The 19,414-nt window shown below is 36.5% G+C and overlaps 3 protein-coding genes across 3 annotated transcripts; all 3 read left to right on the top strand.

Annotated features, from left to right (window-relative positions):
- The first annotated feature begins 2,544 nt into the window (after positions 1–2,544).
- LOC125214823 (vacuolar protein sorting-associated protein 51 homolog) lies at positions 2,545–11,027 on the top strand. Its single transcript, XM_048115988.1, has 20 exons — positions 2,545–2,933; positions 3,720–3,859; positions 4,041–4,095; positions 4,582–4,689; positions 4,779–4,877; positions 5,021–5,098; positions 5,703–5,780; positions 6,233–6,376; positions 6,649–6,749; positions 6,856–6,923; positions 7,434–7,507; positions 7,643–7,709; positions 7,987–8,105; positions 8,753–9,019; positions 9,107–9,211; positions 9,543–9,614; positions 9,702–9,752; positions 9,959–10,192; positions 10,287–10,463; positions 10,586–11,027. Exons 1-20 carry the CDS (start codon positions 2,748–2,750, stop codon positions 10,709–10,711), a joined length of 2,349 nt encoding a protein of 782 aa, XP_047971945.1. The 5' UTR covers positions 2,545–2,747; the 3' UTR covers positions 10,712–11,027.
- A 635-nt stretch (positions 11,028–11,662) lies between these two features.
- LOC125211571 (DNA replication licensing factor MCM7-like) lies at positions 11,663–17,079 on the top strand. Its single transcript, XM_048111429.1, has 15 exons — positions 11,663–11,751; positions 11,835–11,902; positions 11,995–12,054; positions 12,140–12,363; positions 12,727–12,904; positions 12,992–13,114; positions 13,194–13,283; positions 13,827–13,969; positions 14,540–14,717; positions 14,902–15,093; positions 15,174–15,346; positions 15,517–15,720; positions 15,935–16,100; positions 16,370–16,591; positions 16,819–17,079. Exons 1-15 carry the CDS (start codon positions 11,721–11,723, stop codon positions 16,921–16,923), a joined length of 2,157 nt encoding a protein of 718 aa, XP_047967386.1. The 5' UTR covers positions 11,663–11,720; the 3' UTR covers positions 16,924–17,079.
- A 387-nt stretch (positions 17,080–17,466) lies between these two features.
- LOC125209549 (GTP-binding protein SAR1A-like) lies at positions 17,467–18,959 on the top strand. Its single transcript, XM_048109150.1, has 3 exons — positions 17,467–17,682; positions 17,766–17,897; positions 18,511–18,959. Exons 1-3 carry the CDS (start codon positions 17,554–17,556, stop codon positions 18,832–18,834), a joined length of 585 nt encoding a protein of 194 aa, XP_047965107.1. The 5' UTR covers positions 17,467–17,553; the 3' UTR covers positions 18,835–18,959.
- The last annotated feature ends 455 nt before the right edge of the window (positions 18,960–19,414 follow it).

A 19,414-nucleotide genomic window follows, 5' to 3' on the forward strand; every position in this document is an offset into this window, starting at 1 on the left:
TGTAAAATATAAGAGATAATAAAATAGAATAATAAATACAAAATAAAGTAAGTAACAAAATACCTAAGAGAAAGAAAAATGTTTATTACACATTCTTTTCTTAAATCTTAGTGACTGACGAAAAGAAATACTACTATGGAAAGGAGGGTCTTGTTAGGTTGAGATTTTTGGGCCTAATTGAGAACTAAGATGCATTTTCAGCCACTCATTCACAATTTTCGCGCAATGTCAACTACTGACACATTATGTCCACTAGGGGGTATAATTGTCATCTTCGCACGATGTCAACTATAGAGACATTATGTCAACTACGATGTCAACAACAAACGTTATTTATGTCAACTACGATGTCAACAACAAACTTTATTTATGTCAACTACGATGTCAGCAACAAACTTTATTTACGTCAACTATTATGTCAACAGTAATATTTTACAAATAATTAATGCCAACAACAAATATTTTCATGTCGGCGATGTATATTATTTATGTCAACAACAGCGTTTTACATATAATTCATGTCAACAACATTTTTCATAAAATTTATGCCAACAACCGATATAATTCATGTCAACAACAAACGTTATTATGTCAACGAGCTATATAATTCATGAAGTTCCTATCCCCAACATTCAGTTAGCAAGTCATATCCAAAATCCACAGATACACAATAATGCAAATAACTCTGCTTTAGAAAAGATAAAAGAAAACTCCTATTCCCTAAGTAAACTAAAAGGAGATCCAGACACTCAATGTAACCAAAGGAAAAATCCACAAAATTGTAAAAATACACAGATAACAACATCGTTCAATCCATTCTTCTAATTTCATACTATGTCGAAGAGCATCAATCAATTACAGCCAGATTACAATAACCAAAATAGATGAAAATCAATTAATCAATTTTTCAAAAAAATTGGGATCCGCTCAGCCTAGATAATTAACTGTAATACACCGACGAACCACTGTGGCTCCTCCCTGATGGGGTTTTGGTGCCCCTTGCACAGCGGAAGACTTGTACAAAACAAATAAATCAGATACGGATCTATTTGACCGATTATGGGATCAATCAATTCACATGTTAAACAAATAATTGCATGCTAGAACACAAATAATTCATGCTCAAAGAAAATAAATCCTAAAACATGAATTCTACGGTTTAGAGTTACCGATTTTGATTCTCCAAATAATCGTCGATTGCTCGCGCCTTCTCCACGTGATGATCTTCAATACTAGACCACAGATTTTCTCTTTGGTTCCCGAACTGTATCTCGATATCAGGGTGGGCTGATCTTATCAAAATACTAGGACTCGAATAAAGAAGACAGAATAAATCTTTCTCCAATTAGGAGAGAAATTCGAACTCCTCTAGGTAGAGGGGGACGAAAATTATGAATAATAATAATTAATGATTCATGTCTCCTTTATTCTCCTATTTATATTAAGTTCCTTTTGGGCCCAGACAGGGATCTATGGAAAGTTTTGGATATGGGCTCCCCCAATTAGCTTTTTACTAATTAAAGTGAACCCACAATTTTATACAAGCTTATATTGGAATATTACGAGCAGCCACTACAGAAGTAATATTGAATTCTCCCCATCCAAATCCGAAATTACAAGTAATCCGGGTTTCCGTTATTTATTATTTATTTCCCGCGCTTAAGATATAAATGTCCATTAATTAATTAATGTCTGCTATGGACTTAATTAATTAATATCTTATTAATTCCAAGTGTGGACTTAGCAAGAAACATTTATTTATTATTCATAGAGCGATAAAACTCCAACTGGCCAGTTTTCTGAATAATAAAACCTTGTTCGAGCTCCTCTTGAGGACATTATCAAACGAGACTCACCTCGCGCACGTTTCAACATAATAGCAATCCTAGCACCGTTAGATATTAATCACCACTACCCAATATATCAGGATTATTGGGTTGCGAAAAACCCGCACCATTTGATAAGTCAAAGTAGTGCATAATCAATATCGTATGCTCAATGCTAACATATGTAGATTAAGAAATAGTATTTTATCAAGACCTAGTCTTTCGGTAGATAGCATAAAGACACGTCTTGCTGTTAGATCCGTTCAGTGCTATACCACACCAATGTCATCTTATTACAGTAAGGCTTAGAAATATGCGGACTGACATTGCAACCTTTCACGATAGGTAGCCAAAGTCTATCTAGGTTGTGAAATTCTTCTTTTTCTTTTGCAAAGCATTGCATAGATCTGACCGTGTTACCTTAAAGTGGACGACGCCCACAACCGGTCTACTAAGCAAAAGACTTAGACTTTGTTTACTTTTTATGCATTTAAATGTTTGTAAAATATCTTATAAATGCACAAGCAAACACAATGTAATAATAATAGTGATTCTATTCGTGCGAGACTGCTCGAATAATACTGAATCGGGTTAAAAGTGGATTGTAGAGTTTTACGTATACAAGCAAGATTCTATTCGCGCGAAACTTGCTCGAAACATGCTTTTCAGTATACCAAACCTAAAATGATTATCGTAGTGGAAGATGGATCTGTAGTTAAAATTTGTGGCTAATTTTTTATAGCAAAAATATCAAATTTTAATTTGTAAATTTCTGCGCTGGAGAAACAGAGACGAAGAGAAAATAATGAATTGAATGCTTAATTTCACCGCGTCTGCATCTGGACTTCCAAATCTCTCTCTTCCTCCGATCAACGCAAGTCACACAAATCGCAGAAAGCAGTAGCTGAACTGCGACAAAATATGGAGGTGGAAGGAGCACTGCCGATGGACGACAAGGCCAAGCGAATGAGAGATCTGCTCTCCAGTTTCTACACTCCCGATCAATCCATTCCTGGATCGCCGCCGCACAACACTGTTTCTAGATTCGCCACGCTCGACACCATCAACACCACCTCATTCGACGCAGATCAGTACATGAATCTCCTCGTGCGTTCCTCGCTTCAATTTTCAATAATTTTGTGATGTTACCCGTGATTGGTTGTGAATTTCTTTATTTTTTGCTTGTTCCACGAGTAATTGAGTGGTGCGCTGGTTATGAAATTGTTACATTGCGTGTTTTGTGCAATTTTATGAATGATGCTTAGTTGAGGGAATATAGACGACTTAAGTTGAGGGGTATGTGTATTGGCCATCTCAAAATTGGTTGGAAGGAACAGCTAATTTTGTGGAGTATGGTTAAACTTAAGTAGTGACCATAGGACTGGTGCTGTGACCGTTCTGCTACAATTTAATCATGCATTCAACATCATTTACAAAACTTCTTTCTGTAGATTATATAAGCTGGAAATATTACATGATATTGTTGGTTGGATGCTGATATAAGATAAATGACACAAGATAGATAAACGATATAGGATACTTAACCATGGGTTGATATAAAAAATGTACTGTAGTATTTAGGATCTGTTATGTGTGAGAAACATGTATGTGGGCTTTATTATGGGGACCAAGACTTTTATTCAAAAATTTCAACCAGTTTCTCCATTTCTGTTGCTTCCAAATGTCTATCAGATGCCAAAAAAAGAAAAACTAATGGCCAGACTGGATTGCTCATAGCATTTTGCCAATGTAGAAATTCATATTCAGTGTATATTTTGTGTTTTTTGCTCACTCACGGATGAGAAGGAACCTGCTTTCTTGAATCTGCTAAAATATGGAGGCTTTTGTCTATATGTTGTTTCCCTTAACTTATTTTCGTGACTGATTATGTAGGTACAAAAGTCAAGCCTGGAGGGTCTTCTTCAGAAGCATGTGGAAATGGCTGCAGAGATTAAAAATCTAGACACTGACCTTCAAATGTTGGTGTATGAGAACTACAACAAATTCATCAGTGCAACAGATACAATAAAGAAGTAACTTTTCTTATTAGAAGAACTATTCTAAGTTATTTTTTTTGTTTGTGAACATCCTCATGCACAAGAGCACGGTCCACACAATTTCTTCATTTGTCTTAACTTGTATTGAACTTTTTTATTCTTACTTTTATCTATATGATAATCTGTCAGGTCAACCTAATTATTTCCATGTTTCTAGGATGAAAAATAATATTGTTGGCATGGAGACAAACATGGAACAGCTTCTGGAAAAGGTGTTTGGTATAGATTCGTTTTGGTTTCTGACAAATAGAACTTTGCGGATCAAAACAATTGTATTGTATCAAAAATAAAGATCAGTAACTAGAAAATTCATGGCAGTAGTTATTTTTGCAATTTAATCACATATAGCATATAATATTTTAGCAATGCAGATAACTAACTTAATTTGTTGCATTTCTGTTTATGTCCCCTGCTTTCAGCAAAATTAGACTGAAACTGACCTCTCCCCCCCCCCCCATTCATGACAACATGACATCTGAACTGGTGCACCATTGGATTGCTAGGCGGCTAGTTTCGGTTTAGTTTCACTCTAATTTTGCTGAATTTAGAGGCCGACAACGAATTGCAACTGATTGGAGGTTTTTTCCGTTATTACCAAAATAAAGAAAATATGATTAAAATGCAAAAAACCTTAATGTGGTAAATACTTTTGCAATTAACCCCAAATTATATCAGAGATTCACTTGTTAATTTTCCAGATAACATCCGTGCAATCTAGGAGCGATGGAGTCAATACTTCTCTTTTCGAAAAGAGAGAACATATAGAGAAGTTGCACCGCACACGCAATCTGCTTCGAAAAGTTCAGGTACTAGAGTTGTTATGTTTCTCAGATACCTGTATACTTGGTTGGTCATGCAAGAATTACAAAGATGTTATATTTTGTTGGTAGAGCAGTTTATTTATGATCTACCTACAAGACTTCAGAAGTGTATCAAGTCAGAGGCCTATGCTGATGCAGTAAAGTTTTATACAGGGGCCACTCCAATCTTCAAGGTCTTTTCCTTACATCGTCTATCATGCCTTTGAATTTTCTGTGAATCTGTATATATTCACATTCTGTTGCATAACTCTGCATAACTGAACTCTGCATTTCATCAGTAACTGCCCTATCTCTGACCTCTCCTTACTATCATCAGGCATATGGGGATTCTTCCTTTCTGGACTGTAAACGCGCTTCAGAAGAAGCGGTGTCAGTAATTATAAAAAACTTGCAGGCATGTCCTCTTTTTTTTTTTTTTTTTTTTCCCGCAGCTATCTTCACTATTGTGGAGTTTGTGGAGTTTCTCACTTTGTAATCCTTGCGGGGGGTGACGATGCCTTCGTTCACTCTCAGACCCTAAATATTTAAGCCTCGGTAGTATTTCTGGTTCACCAACACAGCAGTGTAGATCATTTATTGGTAGTTGAATAGTCCCTGCCTTCGACAAAGTACAGAAGACATTTTCCAGTCTCACATGTTTGCCCTTTCTCACACATTTATATCTCACTGAAAGATGAGTAGTATCACCAGGATTGGTTAAAATTTTTAATGGTGAAAGAATTAGGTTTGGAAGATTTAGGAATATTAGTTTCCGCTAATGGCCTAATTTGATCTCTTTAGTATTAGTATGCATACTGGGAAGCTACATGTAACCTTTTTACAGTAGAAATGAACATATGCTGCATCACTAATTGTAGACTGCTTATTAAAAGGGGTAAAAATGCAAGGTAAGAGTTGCTTTGTGCTAAAGGGTTTCCGTCCCTCACCCTTTCTCTCTCTCTCTCTCTCTCTCTCTCTCTCTGTATCAATCACATTTTAAGTCTGAGTGTTTCTTTCAGGGTTTAGTTTTCTCAGATTCTGAATCAATACAAGCAAGAGCTGAGGCTGTCATACTTCTTAAGAAGTTGGACTTTCCGGTTTGTATCCAAAGCTTTTGTTTCTCAAATCTCAGTAACATGTTCTAACTTCTGATGCACTATGTGCAATGCATTACAAACTAAGCAAATAAGGTTTTTAATGTAGGTCTTTCTGGGAATTTACTGTTTTATATTTTGGGTTGCTGGTCATGTGGTGAAATTATATGAACTTCATGCTATTCTTCTTTTAATATCAATAATCTTTTGTTAATTGTTATTCTGGTTCGTATCTGAAGGTTTTGTTTCTTGATAACATATTCTAATTAGTGACACACTGTCCCATGCATTACAAATTACTCCTAGAAAATGGGTTTTTTTAGTATTGGTGTTTCTTGGATTATAAGGCTGCGATAGGTTTGTGTCTTGCAGAGAAAGTATGTGAATGTTCTATAGTAGTCAACCCATGATGTCAATAATCTTTTGCTAATTGTTTTTCACCTTTTGGTGAATAGGTTGAAAATCTGAAGGTTAAATTGTTTGAGAAGTTGAAGCAGTTTCTTGTGGACCTTGATCTGGAATACAAGGAGTTAACAAATGTGCCCGTTAATGTTGACGAGTCTACTAACCCAAATTCTGCTTCTACTACCACACATGAGGTGAGAGGAATTGGCAACTTTGAGTTTGCTTATGCAAGTTTTGAAACACAAATGATTCTTCAACAGTTGGGTTGCAAATTACATTCATCATATTTTATATAGGCGCCTGCTTTAAGCAATGTACTTAAAGAAATCAGAGTAATTGAATAGTCACCATTCTTCACAGTTTGTTTTTCTCCACGTGCACTTGAATCAGTTTCAACTAATACAAAAGTTTAGATATGTAGGCTTCAAGTATCATCATTTAGATTACAAATTATGTTTACTTTCAGGCATCAGTTCATGAATTTGCGGAAGCCATTCGGGCTTATAAAGCTATATTCTTGCATTCGGAACCACAGCTATGTAATCTCGGACAAGACCTCGTTAAGAAGTACAGCTGCTTTTATGATAATTTTGCTATTGTACATTTTTTGTGTTATGATTTGTGTTAAGTTCTCATATTTGCTCTGAGATTAGACTTTAAACCTAAACATCAGGCATTTTGAAGCTATTAATCAACAAATCAAGAAGCATGTCCGATCTGCAGATCTTTTGGCAATGCTCCGTAAGTAACATTATCCACCATATATCACTGTTTATTGTGGTCACTGGTTTTTCATTATTTTTTTAAAAAAATTATAATTCAGAGTTATTTATCTGGCTCTAATTCTCTCAATCCACCATATACTACATTACATGGGGTGGAAGAAAGTGTAGCTATAATGATACTCTGGATGTGGCGTTAAGAAATATTTCACAGTTTTATGAAGCCATGCAACCGTGACTTATATAGAGAGGATTAATATATTTAAAATATGCTCGAGTATGAAGTTGTCATTTAGGCTGACCAGCTCCAGATGTAGACTTGTAATAGTTAAAGAAGCAATCATTATGGGCCTGTTATTACTCTAAACTTGTAATGAGAACTCATTTTTTGGCATAAATATTTGTGTATGTGACATCTGTATCAGTTGGCCACATATGGCATACCTCTCAAGAGGCTAAGATGATAGACGGAATGAATAAAGGCTGGTTATATGATTCCATCTATTTTTGGCTTTTTGTATTTCTCCAGGCATTATCTGGACTGATGTGCTTCTTATGGATGAAGTGCTACCTGAAGCTTCCCTGCCAGATTTTGCTTTGCAGGTAATGACATTTTTGTTGAATGGCATTGTACAAGAGAAAATTATGTCTGCTCCTACCAGCTATCTACCTAGTACCTACATTGCATTCTCAACCTCAGTTTATTTTGCACAATAAACTAGTTAACATTTTTTCCAGCATGCTCGTGTTGCCATCAAAGATTACACCTGCAGCACATTTAGTCGGCTTTTGATGAATATCGCAGGTTTGTAGACTCTGTACCATGTTATAGTATACACCAAATCTCATTTAATTTCACAGGAATACCTGAACATTTTATGTATGAATTTCAGATACATTTGTATTTGATAGTCATTCCAGATGGCTCAAATTTCTATTTCACTGGTCACAGTTAAACTATACACTTAATGAAAATATGAAAGCTAATTTGTCCTACTCTAACGACCTTGCAAGGTTTTCGAGACAACTCCATTGTGAAATTTTAGTTGTCGATGCTCACTTTGCTTCTTTTTATCTACCAGACACCCTAAAGAAATACCAATTTACAGTAAAAGAAGAGATGGAGGAAGAGTATCCGTTGCGTGCAGCCCTTGAAGCCAGCAAAAAGTCAGTGATCCAAGGCAGTATGGATGCCTTAATGGTAAAGATAAATTCCTGGATAGATCATTGCTCCCTTGTACAGTTTCCATTATGTAAAGTTTACTACATGAACTGGTTTGATTCTTTGCCATCTGTGTGTCTCTTAAAGGAAGGATCAGTTGAATCATGTGAAATTTATTTCACACATGTTAAGCTTGTTCATCCCTTTTAAATTTCAATTGGTTTTCTGGATTTGGATTCTTTTTTTATTCAAACTTGTAAATATTACTGTATATGGGAAATAAATATGCAGACAGACTCCAAAATAGGTATTTGAGCTGGTTATATGTTTCTTCTTCAATTCCACCTTAACACCAGCCTCATCATTTTCTGATGTTACACTTTACGTTCACATGTCCCTTAATGGATTTTAAATAATGGACGAATAATATATTGTAGTCCATGGTTTAGAAGCTTGATTTTCTACGATTGAAAGTGGGCACAAGCAATCAGTTTGAATAGAATTCTTGTGCTCTTGGTGTATCAGGAGCAGAGCTTTATCTTTGAAATATTAAAATCATAAAATAACAATATTAATATGTTCATGTGGTTTCTGATATAACAAAAGAAGATGATCACACTAATGCAGCCATCAGTGGCTTTTGTCATGTAGTGCTGCTTCATGATCACTATATACTTTTGTTGCAGGACTTCAGGCTGCTGCTTGATGAAAACCCAGAGTTACTGCTCAAGTTGAGAGACTTAACAATCGGCTGGGTCAATGAAGGGTTCCAAGGTTTCTTCAGAAAGCTTGATGGCTATTTCCTCTTGCTCTCCGGAAAGAAAATTACAGCATTTCAAGATGTTCATTTGATAGAGGAGACGCAAGGAGAAAAAATATCTGCTGGGCTTGTTCTTGTACTAGCACAGTTAACTCTTTATATCGAACAAACTGCCATCCCCAGAATCACAGAGGCAGGGAGCTGATCCCCCCAACCCAGAATCCTGTTAATATGTCTGTACAGGTTTGAATTGTATCTGACACCCAAATCAAATCTGCAGGAACTAGCTTCACTTTCTGCTGGTGGTGGGGTCCTTGGCCTCGCAACTGATCCCGCTGAAATTTGTCGCATCTTTCGGTCATCTGGGGAAAGTTTCTTGCACCTTGTGAGTATTCTTGATCTAAACCTTCAAGTAAAGCTTTTGATTTTATCTATTCTTTTTTTGATGGTAAATGAATTTAAATATAAAGGCTGCGCAACAAAGGACTCGAACCTGAGACTTTTTCCGCTTGGCCAACTCACGCACACCTAATTTCATCTATTCTTGTTTGAGTGGTTGGTAGTGCTTGCCTGAATTTGGATGAATGTTCCTCAATGATGGATAATGCTTTTGTATATTTTATTGCTAGTCTTGATGAATGCATTCTGCTGTTCTTGTCGGAATAAGTAGCTCATTAACTGCATTAGTTCTTAATGACCGTTACTACACTTTTCAGTACATAAAGATGAGAACTCAGAAAATATCAGTTCTATTGAAGAAGAGGTTTGCAGCCCCAAATTGGGTGAAGGTAATTGAAACCATTGCTTAATTTTATTTCATCCTTACTTCAACAGCTGATCTAGCTGAGTATTTAACCTCTCACGTGTTTCTGCAGCATAAAGAACCCAGAGAAGTGCATATGTTTGTGGATTTACTTCGGCAAGAGGTAATAAGTCCAACTAGATGTTTTATTCTTGTAGTATTTATTTGTTCCTGTTTTCTTGAAGATTTGAAATACAAAGTTGAGTTACATCATTGCCACGAGACTTATGGGCATATCTATCCTTTTTTCTTTCACTTCTGTTATCCATTCTGTATTTTATATTACTATAAATTAATTTTGAATTGATATTTTTTGATATCATCCATAAGCTCGATGAAATAAGGTCTGAAGTAAAGCAAATTCTGCCCGAGGGCGTCACTCACAAGCATCGTCGTAACAATAGCAATGGAAGCACTACTTCTTCACGCAGCAATCCTCTGAGGGATGACCGACTACTGACCAGGTCAAATACTCAGAAGGCTAGAAGCCAGCTTCTGGAGAGCCATCTAGCAAAATTGTTTAAGCAAAAGATGGAAATCTTCACAAAAGTCGAGCACACACAGGTTGAGACACTTTTTTCTAGTATGAGCTTGTGATTTATCATTCTTTGAATGAATAACTGATCAATGGTGTATTGATATTTACTATGATTTGCAGGAATCTGTCGTAACAACAATAGTTAAACTTTCCTTGAAGAGCTTCCAAGAGTTTGTCAGGCTCCAAACCTTTAACCGAAGCGGATTTCAACAGATTCAATTGGACATTCACTTTTTGAGGACTACTTTAAAGGACATAACTGAAGATGAAGCTGCTGTTGATTTCTTGCTAGATGAGGTAAGTGTGCCATCGTCAATTTCTCTTGGAAATGGCTAGAGTTTTCAATGAATAGCCGGATTGTTATTTTGTATTTTGATTGCGCAACATAAATTAGAATGTCGATGTGGTGTGATTAACAGGTGATAGTAAGCAGTGCAGAACGCTGTCTGGATGCAAATCCTCTGGAGCCTCCTGTGATGGACAGACTAGTTCAAGCAAAGCTAGCAAAGACTTCCGAGCAAGGTGGAGATGAAAAATCAAAGTAGGAAAGTAACACGAGCCCTCTGCTGTTGGTTCTACTACGTGAAGACTTGAGATTTTTTTGTAAATGAGTCACACCGGGCTATTCCCGGCCGAGGCCATAGAAAGATTATAGGCAGCTCAGATGGTTGTCGGAGGAGTGGGGATGTCGTTTCTACATTTGAGAAAAAACCAGTTTTTGTAAGCCTTTGGGATCTTTATCCTATCTGATATGAATGTGATGTAGCAAAATCAGCTGATAACAGAATCACTTGTTACTAATCATGGAATCACTCCATTGATCCAGTCACTTGCTTGAAGAGAGACTCACGCTTTAATTAATAAGGGTATATTGCAGTTTTGTTAAATTTTGGTCTTGCCCCTCGGCTTAAAAAATCAATTTGAAAACAGTGAACTATATAGCATTTGTCCCCAATTATCTCACAACAAATAATTTCAGTCAAATTGCATCGAATGTAGCAGTCAAAAAGTTGTAAGTGAAAAAGTTTTGCAGATTAAAATACCTACAATTTTTAGGGTTAATTACACCCGTTATACAAAATGTTTCGTTGTTTTATGTTGATATAAAAAGTTTGAAGTTTGCGTAGTAATATAAAAATAAATATTTGTGTATCATTTTAATGCATTACGTATATGTACGGAAAATTCCAATCTTTGTTTCATGTTTGTACACATTAAAAGTGGTAAATTTTTTTGTATTATTTATACAAAATTTAATTTTTTTGTATTAATATAAAACAAAATAAAAACATTTGTATAAATCATGAAATTATCCCATATTTTTACAACAGCATCACCGATTTGTAATTTCCAGAAATCCAAGGCTTTCAAAATGCAATTATAAGAAACTCTTGAGGACCTATCTGCAATTTGCAGCGCTCTCTCTCTTTTCCCGCCAAAACTTCCACCCTATATTTCTGCCTCCTCTTCATTTGCCGCCAATATCCAACTGCTCATCACTGTCACTCTCACTCTCTCTACACGCACAATCGGGCAAACGCGGGCGTTGCCGCAATGAACGAATTTGACTTCAAGCAAGATAGAGGCAAGCCAACCGCGGACGTCTTAGCATTTTCGTGCCTCTATTTGTTTTTGCCTATTAATGTTAGATCTCATTCTGAATTGCAGAAATCGCGAAGGATTTCCTTGCTAACTTTGCAGATGCGAGCGGCGAAGCCAAATATTTGGGCATCCTTGTGAGATTTCCCTGCTTCTTCACTGCATTAATGAATTGATTATCACACCTCCCCCATTTTTAATTGACAAATTCGTTTTGCTATCTTTCCAGCAAGATGTAGCGAATCGGAAGAGTAAGCTCGTCCAGATCGAGCTTGAAGATCTACTCAATGTAAAATTTTATGATCTTAGTATGTTAGTCCGATTAATTTAGGTGCAGTAGCTCTGACTTTAGGGTTTGGTTTGGAAAAATTTAGTACAAGGATTTGGATGAGGAATTTCTCCGGCGCGTCACTGAAAACACACGGCGATATATAGGGATATTTGCCGATGCAATTGATGAGCTGCTGCCAGAACCAACTGAGGTGCTTCCGGATGACGAAGATGACGTTTTTATGAGTCAGAGGGTTGTCGACGAAAATGACTCCGGTGGAGCTTCTGATCCCCAAAAGAAGATGCCTCCTGAAATTAAAAGATTTTAGTAAGTTTTGTGGATCACGTTGTATTTGATGCTTGACTATTTGCTTTAATTTAATTAATCTGTTAGCACTGCTGATTTGTAGTTGATGTCAAAACATTGTACCTGTAGTTTAATGGCATACCAATTATGACAGCAGAAAATGGTTGGTTGAATGCAGTAATTTGGGATATTTTGAAACAATGTTGGGTTAGCGCCAATTTGCATCTTCTGCGTTTTTAATAGTGTTTCGGTGTCTAGTGTCGTCACATTTTGGTAGTTATGGAGTCCAAAAGAAGAAAAAGAAGAATGGAGAGTTTTACTTGTCTGCTAATTTGTAAGGAATGGTGGAACTGTGGAAGTAACATTTTGTCTTTGTTATATCAGCGAAGTTTATGTGAAGGCATCTCCAAAAGGGAGGCCATTCACGATAAGGGAGGTTAAAGCTTCATATATTGGTCAGCTTGTAAGGATATCTGGCATTGTGACACGATGTTCAGATGTCAAACCGCTAATGCAGGTTGCTGTCTACACATGTGAGGGGTGTGGATTTGAAATCTATCAGGTTTTATCTTTGGTTCCCAATTGATTATGAGTTCTGTCATCCTTTTGACTCATTTAGTTGATAACCATATTGTTACATGTGAGACAGGAAGTTACTGCTCGAGTATTTATGCCTCTATTTGATTGTGTTTCTGAACAATGCAAAACAAACCATGCAAAAGGGAAGCTCATTCCCCAACTCAGAGCATCGAAATTTTTGAAGTTTCAGGAGGTTTGCATTTCATTGTGGCTTATGCTCAAGACCCCTCTGAAAGTATATCTTCCCTTAAACTTTCTAATATACTTTTCAGGCCAAAATGCAAGAACTAGCTGAACATGTTCCGAAAGGTCACATTCCTCGATCAATGACGGTGCATTTTAGAGGAGAGCTTACTAGAAAGGTTAGTGATTAAAAATTTAAAAACTACTTTTAGCAGATATGCATTGTAATAGTAGTAAGCCTTGCTTTGGGAACATGCTGTACAGGATTTGTCTATTTGTGCCATATGTTTCTTGGGATCTTTTATGACAGCTGACACAGACATGAGTACCTAGGTTCTTTGAAACTTTCACTAGTAAACTTGGGAAAAAAATGTGAGAGCTGATGCTCATTGATGTCTTGTAAAGTGTTTCAGACTTCAAAGTGCATATTCATGCCGTGGCATCTTTTAATATAAAATGGCACAGGCATGAGTACCTAGGCTATTTGAATCGCACCTATCGGATTTTTCTCCCGGTGTACAAGTTCTAAGACCCATTTGTATAAGAATCTGTTCTCCCTATGTATTAAAGCTCAATTTGATATATTTGGCCATATGATTTCCCTTTTGCCTCTTTTTCAATGTTATCCTTCTCTTGAGCTTTACTTTTGTTTCAGTTATGTTTTGTTTTGTTTTTCACAACCTTATTAACCTTTACATTTAATAATATCTATAATACTTCAGGTTTCTCCTGGTGATGTTGTAGAGTTGTCAGGAATATTTCTCCCAATTCCGTATGTTGGGTTTAGGGCAATGCGAGCTGGCTTAATTGCTGATACTTACTTGGATGCAATGTCCGTCACCCACTTCAAGAAAAAATATGAAGAGTAAGTTTTCGTAGATATGCATCAATTCCATAAATTTCCATGTCCAATAATGTAAGGTATTAGCTCTGAGTAATTTCCCACATGCATGTACTGAAGTTATTAAAATAAAATCACTTTATAATAGCTAAGTTAAATAGCCAATCATTATTTTTGTTTGCACATATAGGTTTTGTACAGCTAATACAGTGTAGTTACAGAGTTTTTAAAATTTGTGTTATTTTTTATATAAAATTATGGTTAGTAAACCAAAATGGACATTGACAGAGTTTTGTTATTTTTTTTTAATATAAAATCATGCCACCTTCATTCATTGTTAATGGAAACAAGTAAGTAGAGCAATTCAATGTTTTAATTTTTTCTTCTATAAGATTCACTCCTGATTCTGGGTTCAACAAGGAACTTATATAATCATCTAATTAAAAAGCAACTAGCTTACCGGATATTTTACGAATCATTCTTACCAGTTTGTACAGAGGAATTTTGTGGAGTTCCATTTGTTCAACTCTTGAGTTAAATTTCTAGTGACCACAATATGACAACCTTATTGTTGATTTGATCTTCTAAATGCAGCTATAATCTTAGAGGGGAGGAGGAGGAGCAGATTGCTCGGTTATCTGAGGATGGTGATATCTATAACAAACTCTCACGATCATTAGCCCCTGAAATTTTTGGACATGAAGATATTAAGAAGGCACTTCTTCTTCTCCTAGTCGGTGCTCCTCATCGAAAATTAAAAGATGGGATGAAGGTACTACCTGTATAGATTCCCTTTGCTCCGTCTGAACTTCTATGATGTTCCAACGATTCACTTGGATGTATGAATCTCCTAGCTCACCAATATATTTTAGAATCTGTATCATGTCTGCATAATTTTAAGTTATTTTTGCTTTATCATACTTAAGTAAAATGGAGTTCCCTCATATACAATGCAGATTAGAGGAGACCTACACATATGTTTGATGGGTGATCCCGGTGTTGCAAAAAGTCAGCTTCTGAAACACATAATCAATGTTGCACCAAGAGGTGTGTACACAACTGGCAAGGGAAGTAGTGGAGTTGGTCTGACTGCAGCTGTTATGAAGGATCCAGTGACAAATGAAATGGTTTTGGAAGGTGGAGCTCTGGTGAGGATGTTTTTTCATTGAAACCATTGGGATATCTCTTTCTAACATTGCACAGTTATACTAACCACCATATCTATCAGGTACTTGCGGATATGGGTATTTGTGCCATTGACGAGTTTGACAAAATGGAGGAATCTGATCGTACAGCAATACACGAAGTAATGGAACAGCAAACAGTTAGCATTGCTAAAGCTGGAATCACTACATCCTTGAATGCACGAACTGCTGTTCTTGCTGCTGCTAATCCTGCCTGGTACCTATTTTTGTAAACTCAATGCAGTTTGTATTTCACAATTGGATCTATTTAAGTTAGTTCAATAGTTAATATGGAACTATAATCATCAAGTGGTTTCTAATAGTTAAGTGTGAGGTCTTCCAGATGTTAACTTTGATGTTTCACAACATAACTTTCTTGTGTTGCAGGGGTAGATATGATCTGAGGAGATCACCTGCTGAGAATATTAATCTTCCTCCAGCTCTTCTGTCAAGGTTTGATCTTCTGTGGTTGATCTTAGACCGAGCAGATATGGATACTGATCTTGAAATGGCTCGGCATGTTCTCCATGTACACCAAGCAAAAGAATCGCCAGATCTTGGGTTCACTCCTCTTGAGCCATCTCTCCTTAGGTAAGTAGCAGTAACTTCACTGTTGGAGATGGTTCTCATTTCTCCAGTCAAGTTTGTGGTAAATATGAAAAATAAGTTGTGTTAGTTACTCGCCTTGAGCTAAAGTTCGCAAACCATATTGTGTGTAAATTAGGATGCAGGGTCGTCAATGTGTTCGATATCTATTAAAAGTTAGTTGTTTTCTCATGTTAACCAAATGCCTTGTGATTATCAGGGCATATATTTCAGCTGCACGAAAACTGTCTCCTGCTGTACCAAGGGAGTTGGAGGAATATATAGCTAGTGCATATTCAACTATCAGGCAGGAAGAAGCAAAATCAAACGCTCCACACACGTATACAACTATCAGAACTCTTCTCAGTATTCTGAGGATATCAGCTGTAAGTTACTTTATTGGATGCTGAAATATTGTAAGAAGGGGAATATTTGGAATAGATTTGCTCATGATTGATTCCTTCTACAGAATACTATCAATCAGACAACATATTCTTTTCATCTTGTTTTGTGGCTTAATAAAACAAAGTTTTCAACCTTCCAAACAATCTTTGTTTCCCAATATTAATTTATTGTTTACAATATTAAAAAAATGTCAGTCTCTTAGTTTCACACATAATCTCTAACATGGCAGATGGTACTTTTGTTTCTTCAGGCTCTGGCAAGACTCAGATTCTCTGACAACGTATCTCAGAGTGATGTGGATGAGGCTCTCAGATTAATGCACATGTCAAAGTTCTCATTGTATTCAGATGACCGCCAACGGTCTGGTCTGGATGCAATATCTGATATCTATTCAATCTTACGTGATGAGGCTGCAAGAGCTAACAAAACGGACGTAAGCTATGCCCATGCGCTCAACTGGATCTCAAGAAAGGTCAGTCTCTCCAAGAGCCATCCCATTTTTGTTCCTTTTTTGACAAGTTGCCAGTGACACCTTTAGTCTGAACTTTATTCTGATTAATCATTCATTGCAGTAAGTGAATTGATTTATGAGAAATAGAAACTATGCATTTCACTTATCTAAACTCATACTGCTGGAATGCTTCAAATCTATGGTGTTTTATGCTGGATATCTGATTGCCTGAATCTCGGTTAAACCAGGGATACAGCGAAGCCCAACTCAAAGAATGCTTAGAGGAATACGCGGCCTTAAACGTGTGGCAGATCCATCCTAACACCTTCGACATTCGCTTCATTGATGCCTAGCTGAAGTGATGCATAGTGTCACATATAATATGCTGTTGCCATAGACGGAAAGCTTAGCTAGATAACTTAAACTGTAGATGCTTGAATTATTTGCTGATTGTTCTATTAATGTTATTCAATCTTTTTCTCTAATAGAAATTATTCTGATTAATCATTCATGTACTGTGTGTAGTTACATTTTCCCAAATTTTGACAATTTAAAAAATTGTTACAATTTTATTTTGTCCACTATATATTTCGCACATGTGAAGGTGATGTTGTTAATGCTAACAAATTGTGGGCCCACTACCATAGCCTCAGCATAAGTGCTATTATGATATTTCGATAAAGTTATAGCAATTCGTTAAAAATGTTATCATGATTTCATAATTTCATTCAACTGATAACTACTCATTTTAAAGATCAAATGCAATCCCAATTCCAATTATATTAATTTGGTTAAAAAGAGAGGCGGTGGTTACGTGGCTCAGTCCTAATAGAAGGGACACGTCACACCTGAGCCATAAAATCCACGCAATTTATATTTAAAATAAATACTCGTTTTAAATTCCCCAAATTCCATTCCTCCACCGTCCGTCACTATCAATTTCTCCGCCTCAATCAAACCAGATCCGCCGCCGCCGATCGCCCATGTTTCTCTTGGACTGGTTTTACGGCGTTTTGGCATCTCTTGGTTTATGGCAGAAGGAGGCTAAGATCTTGTTCCTCGGCCTCGATAATGCCGGAAAAACCACGCTCCTCCACATGCTCAAGGATGAGGTCTTCTTTCCTCCTCTTTTTTTAATTTTTAATTAATTGATTTGATTAATGGATCCTGATGATGGAAGCGTGGTTTCGTTCAGAGATTAGTGCAGCATCAGCCGACGCAGTATCCGACGTCGGAGGAGCTCAGTATTGGCAAAATTAAGTTCAAAGCTTTCGATTTAGGAGGTCATCAGATCGCTCGTAGAGTCTGGAAGGACTATTACGCTAAGGTAGATTTTATTCGGTCTATTTTTCTGATTGTGTTTTTGAATACGCTGCTGTGATATTTGTTTTGCCATCTTCTCGACGATATAGAATGTTTTGCTAGAAATTAGGGATTGTTTCTAAAGTTTCATCTGTGTTCCTGGAATTCTTCAAGTCATGTTTGGATTTAGATTGACTTGTTGTTTTCATGGTTTGAGTGATTCAAATATCGTGCAGTAGATGAATTTATGAAGCTTAGATCCTTTAGCACCTCAACACATGTACAGTGAAAATTATGAGACCAACTGAGTGCAAGACTTGTTAATGAGATTGGACTACTCATATTTATTGCAGTCTGATCAATATATATAAGCCATAAGTTGTGATGGGGTGAAAAATTGAAACTATTCTTCAAAATGTATCCAGTCATGAAGTTTGACAAGGGAAACATATGAATCTCAAATTATAAGTGAATCTAAATATATTTTTCAATTACAGGCTATTTGATCAGATTATCACCTAAGGAAGTGCTAAACTTCATAAAGAATATTCTTATCGTCAATATTCGATTCAAGCACTTTAAAACCTAATGAGATATATTATTATATAATAATAATTGTGTCTTATGGTGCTCTGCAGGTTGATGCTGTAGTTTACTTAGTGGACGCCTATGACAAGGAGCGTTTTGCAGAATCGAAGAAAGAACTTGATGCACTACTTTCTGATGAGGCCCTTGCCACTGTCCCATTTCTCGTTCTGGGAAACAAGATTGACATACCATATGCTGCATCTGAAGAAGAATTGCGTTATCACCTTGGCTTGGATGGTGTGACAACTGGAAAAGGGAAGGTTAATCTTGAAGATAGTAATGTGCGCCGCCCTCTTGAGGTCTTCATGTGCAGCATTGTGCGCAAAATGGGCTATGGTGATGGTTTCAAATGGGTCTCACAATATATTAATTAGAGTTGTTACCATGTAAATGTCTAATGGGTATTGCCCATAACTCTTATTTCTTGAAGAAGATGGGAAGAACTGCTCCTCATCGAAAAGATAAAAAAATTTAAATGGTAGAGTATTAATTTCTTTCAGGTTGGTTTGATTTGATAGTTGTTACAACGTATGCGTCTTCTCTGTACAATCCTTATCTGAAATTTGGCTGTCTATGAGGAGGTGGTGCTAGATAAATGGATATATATACATATCATATCTTTGTGACTGTTTCTGGAAACATTGTTATCTTCTGTTTGAATCTTTGCCTGATGTGCAGCTCATAAAAATAATGTTTGTTGAGTTCCTTATGTCATTCTATTGAATGCGAGAGCTTTTAAGGAGTGTCAGTTGCCTCACTAACACAAGTTTATGTTGATGTTGTGGGGTTTAAATTAATAGTCATGGAAAAATGGGATGTATGACCTCTGGGGATTGTTAATGTGTGTTCTGCATTCGAACTGATGCTTGAAAGTTGAAATGTCCTGCATGGTTATCTGTGATGAAAGGTGAGGAAACTTGAAGGGCAGGCAAAGTTCACCATCTTCATTGGAGA

The sequence above is a fragment of the Salvia hispanica genome, chromosome 3, assembly GCF_023119035.1.
Source record: "Salvia hispanica cultivar TCC Black 2014 chromosome 3, UniMelb_Shisp_WGS_1.0, whole genome shotgun sequence".
Taxonomy (NCBI): Eukaryota; Viridiplantae; Streptophyta; class Magnoliopsida; order Lamiales; family Lamiaceae; genus Salvia; species Salvia hispanica.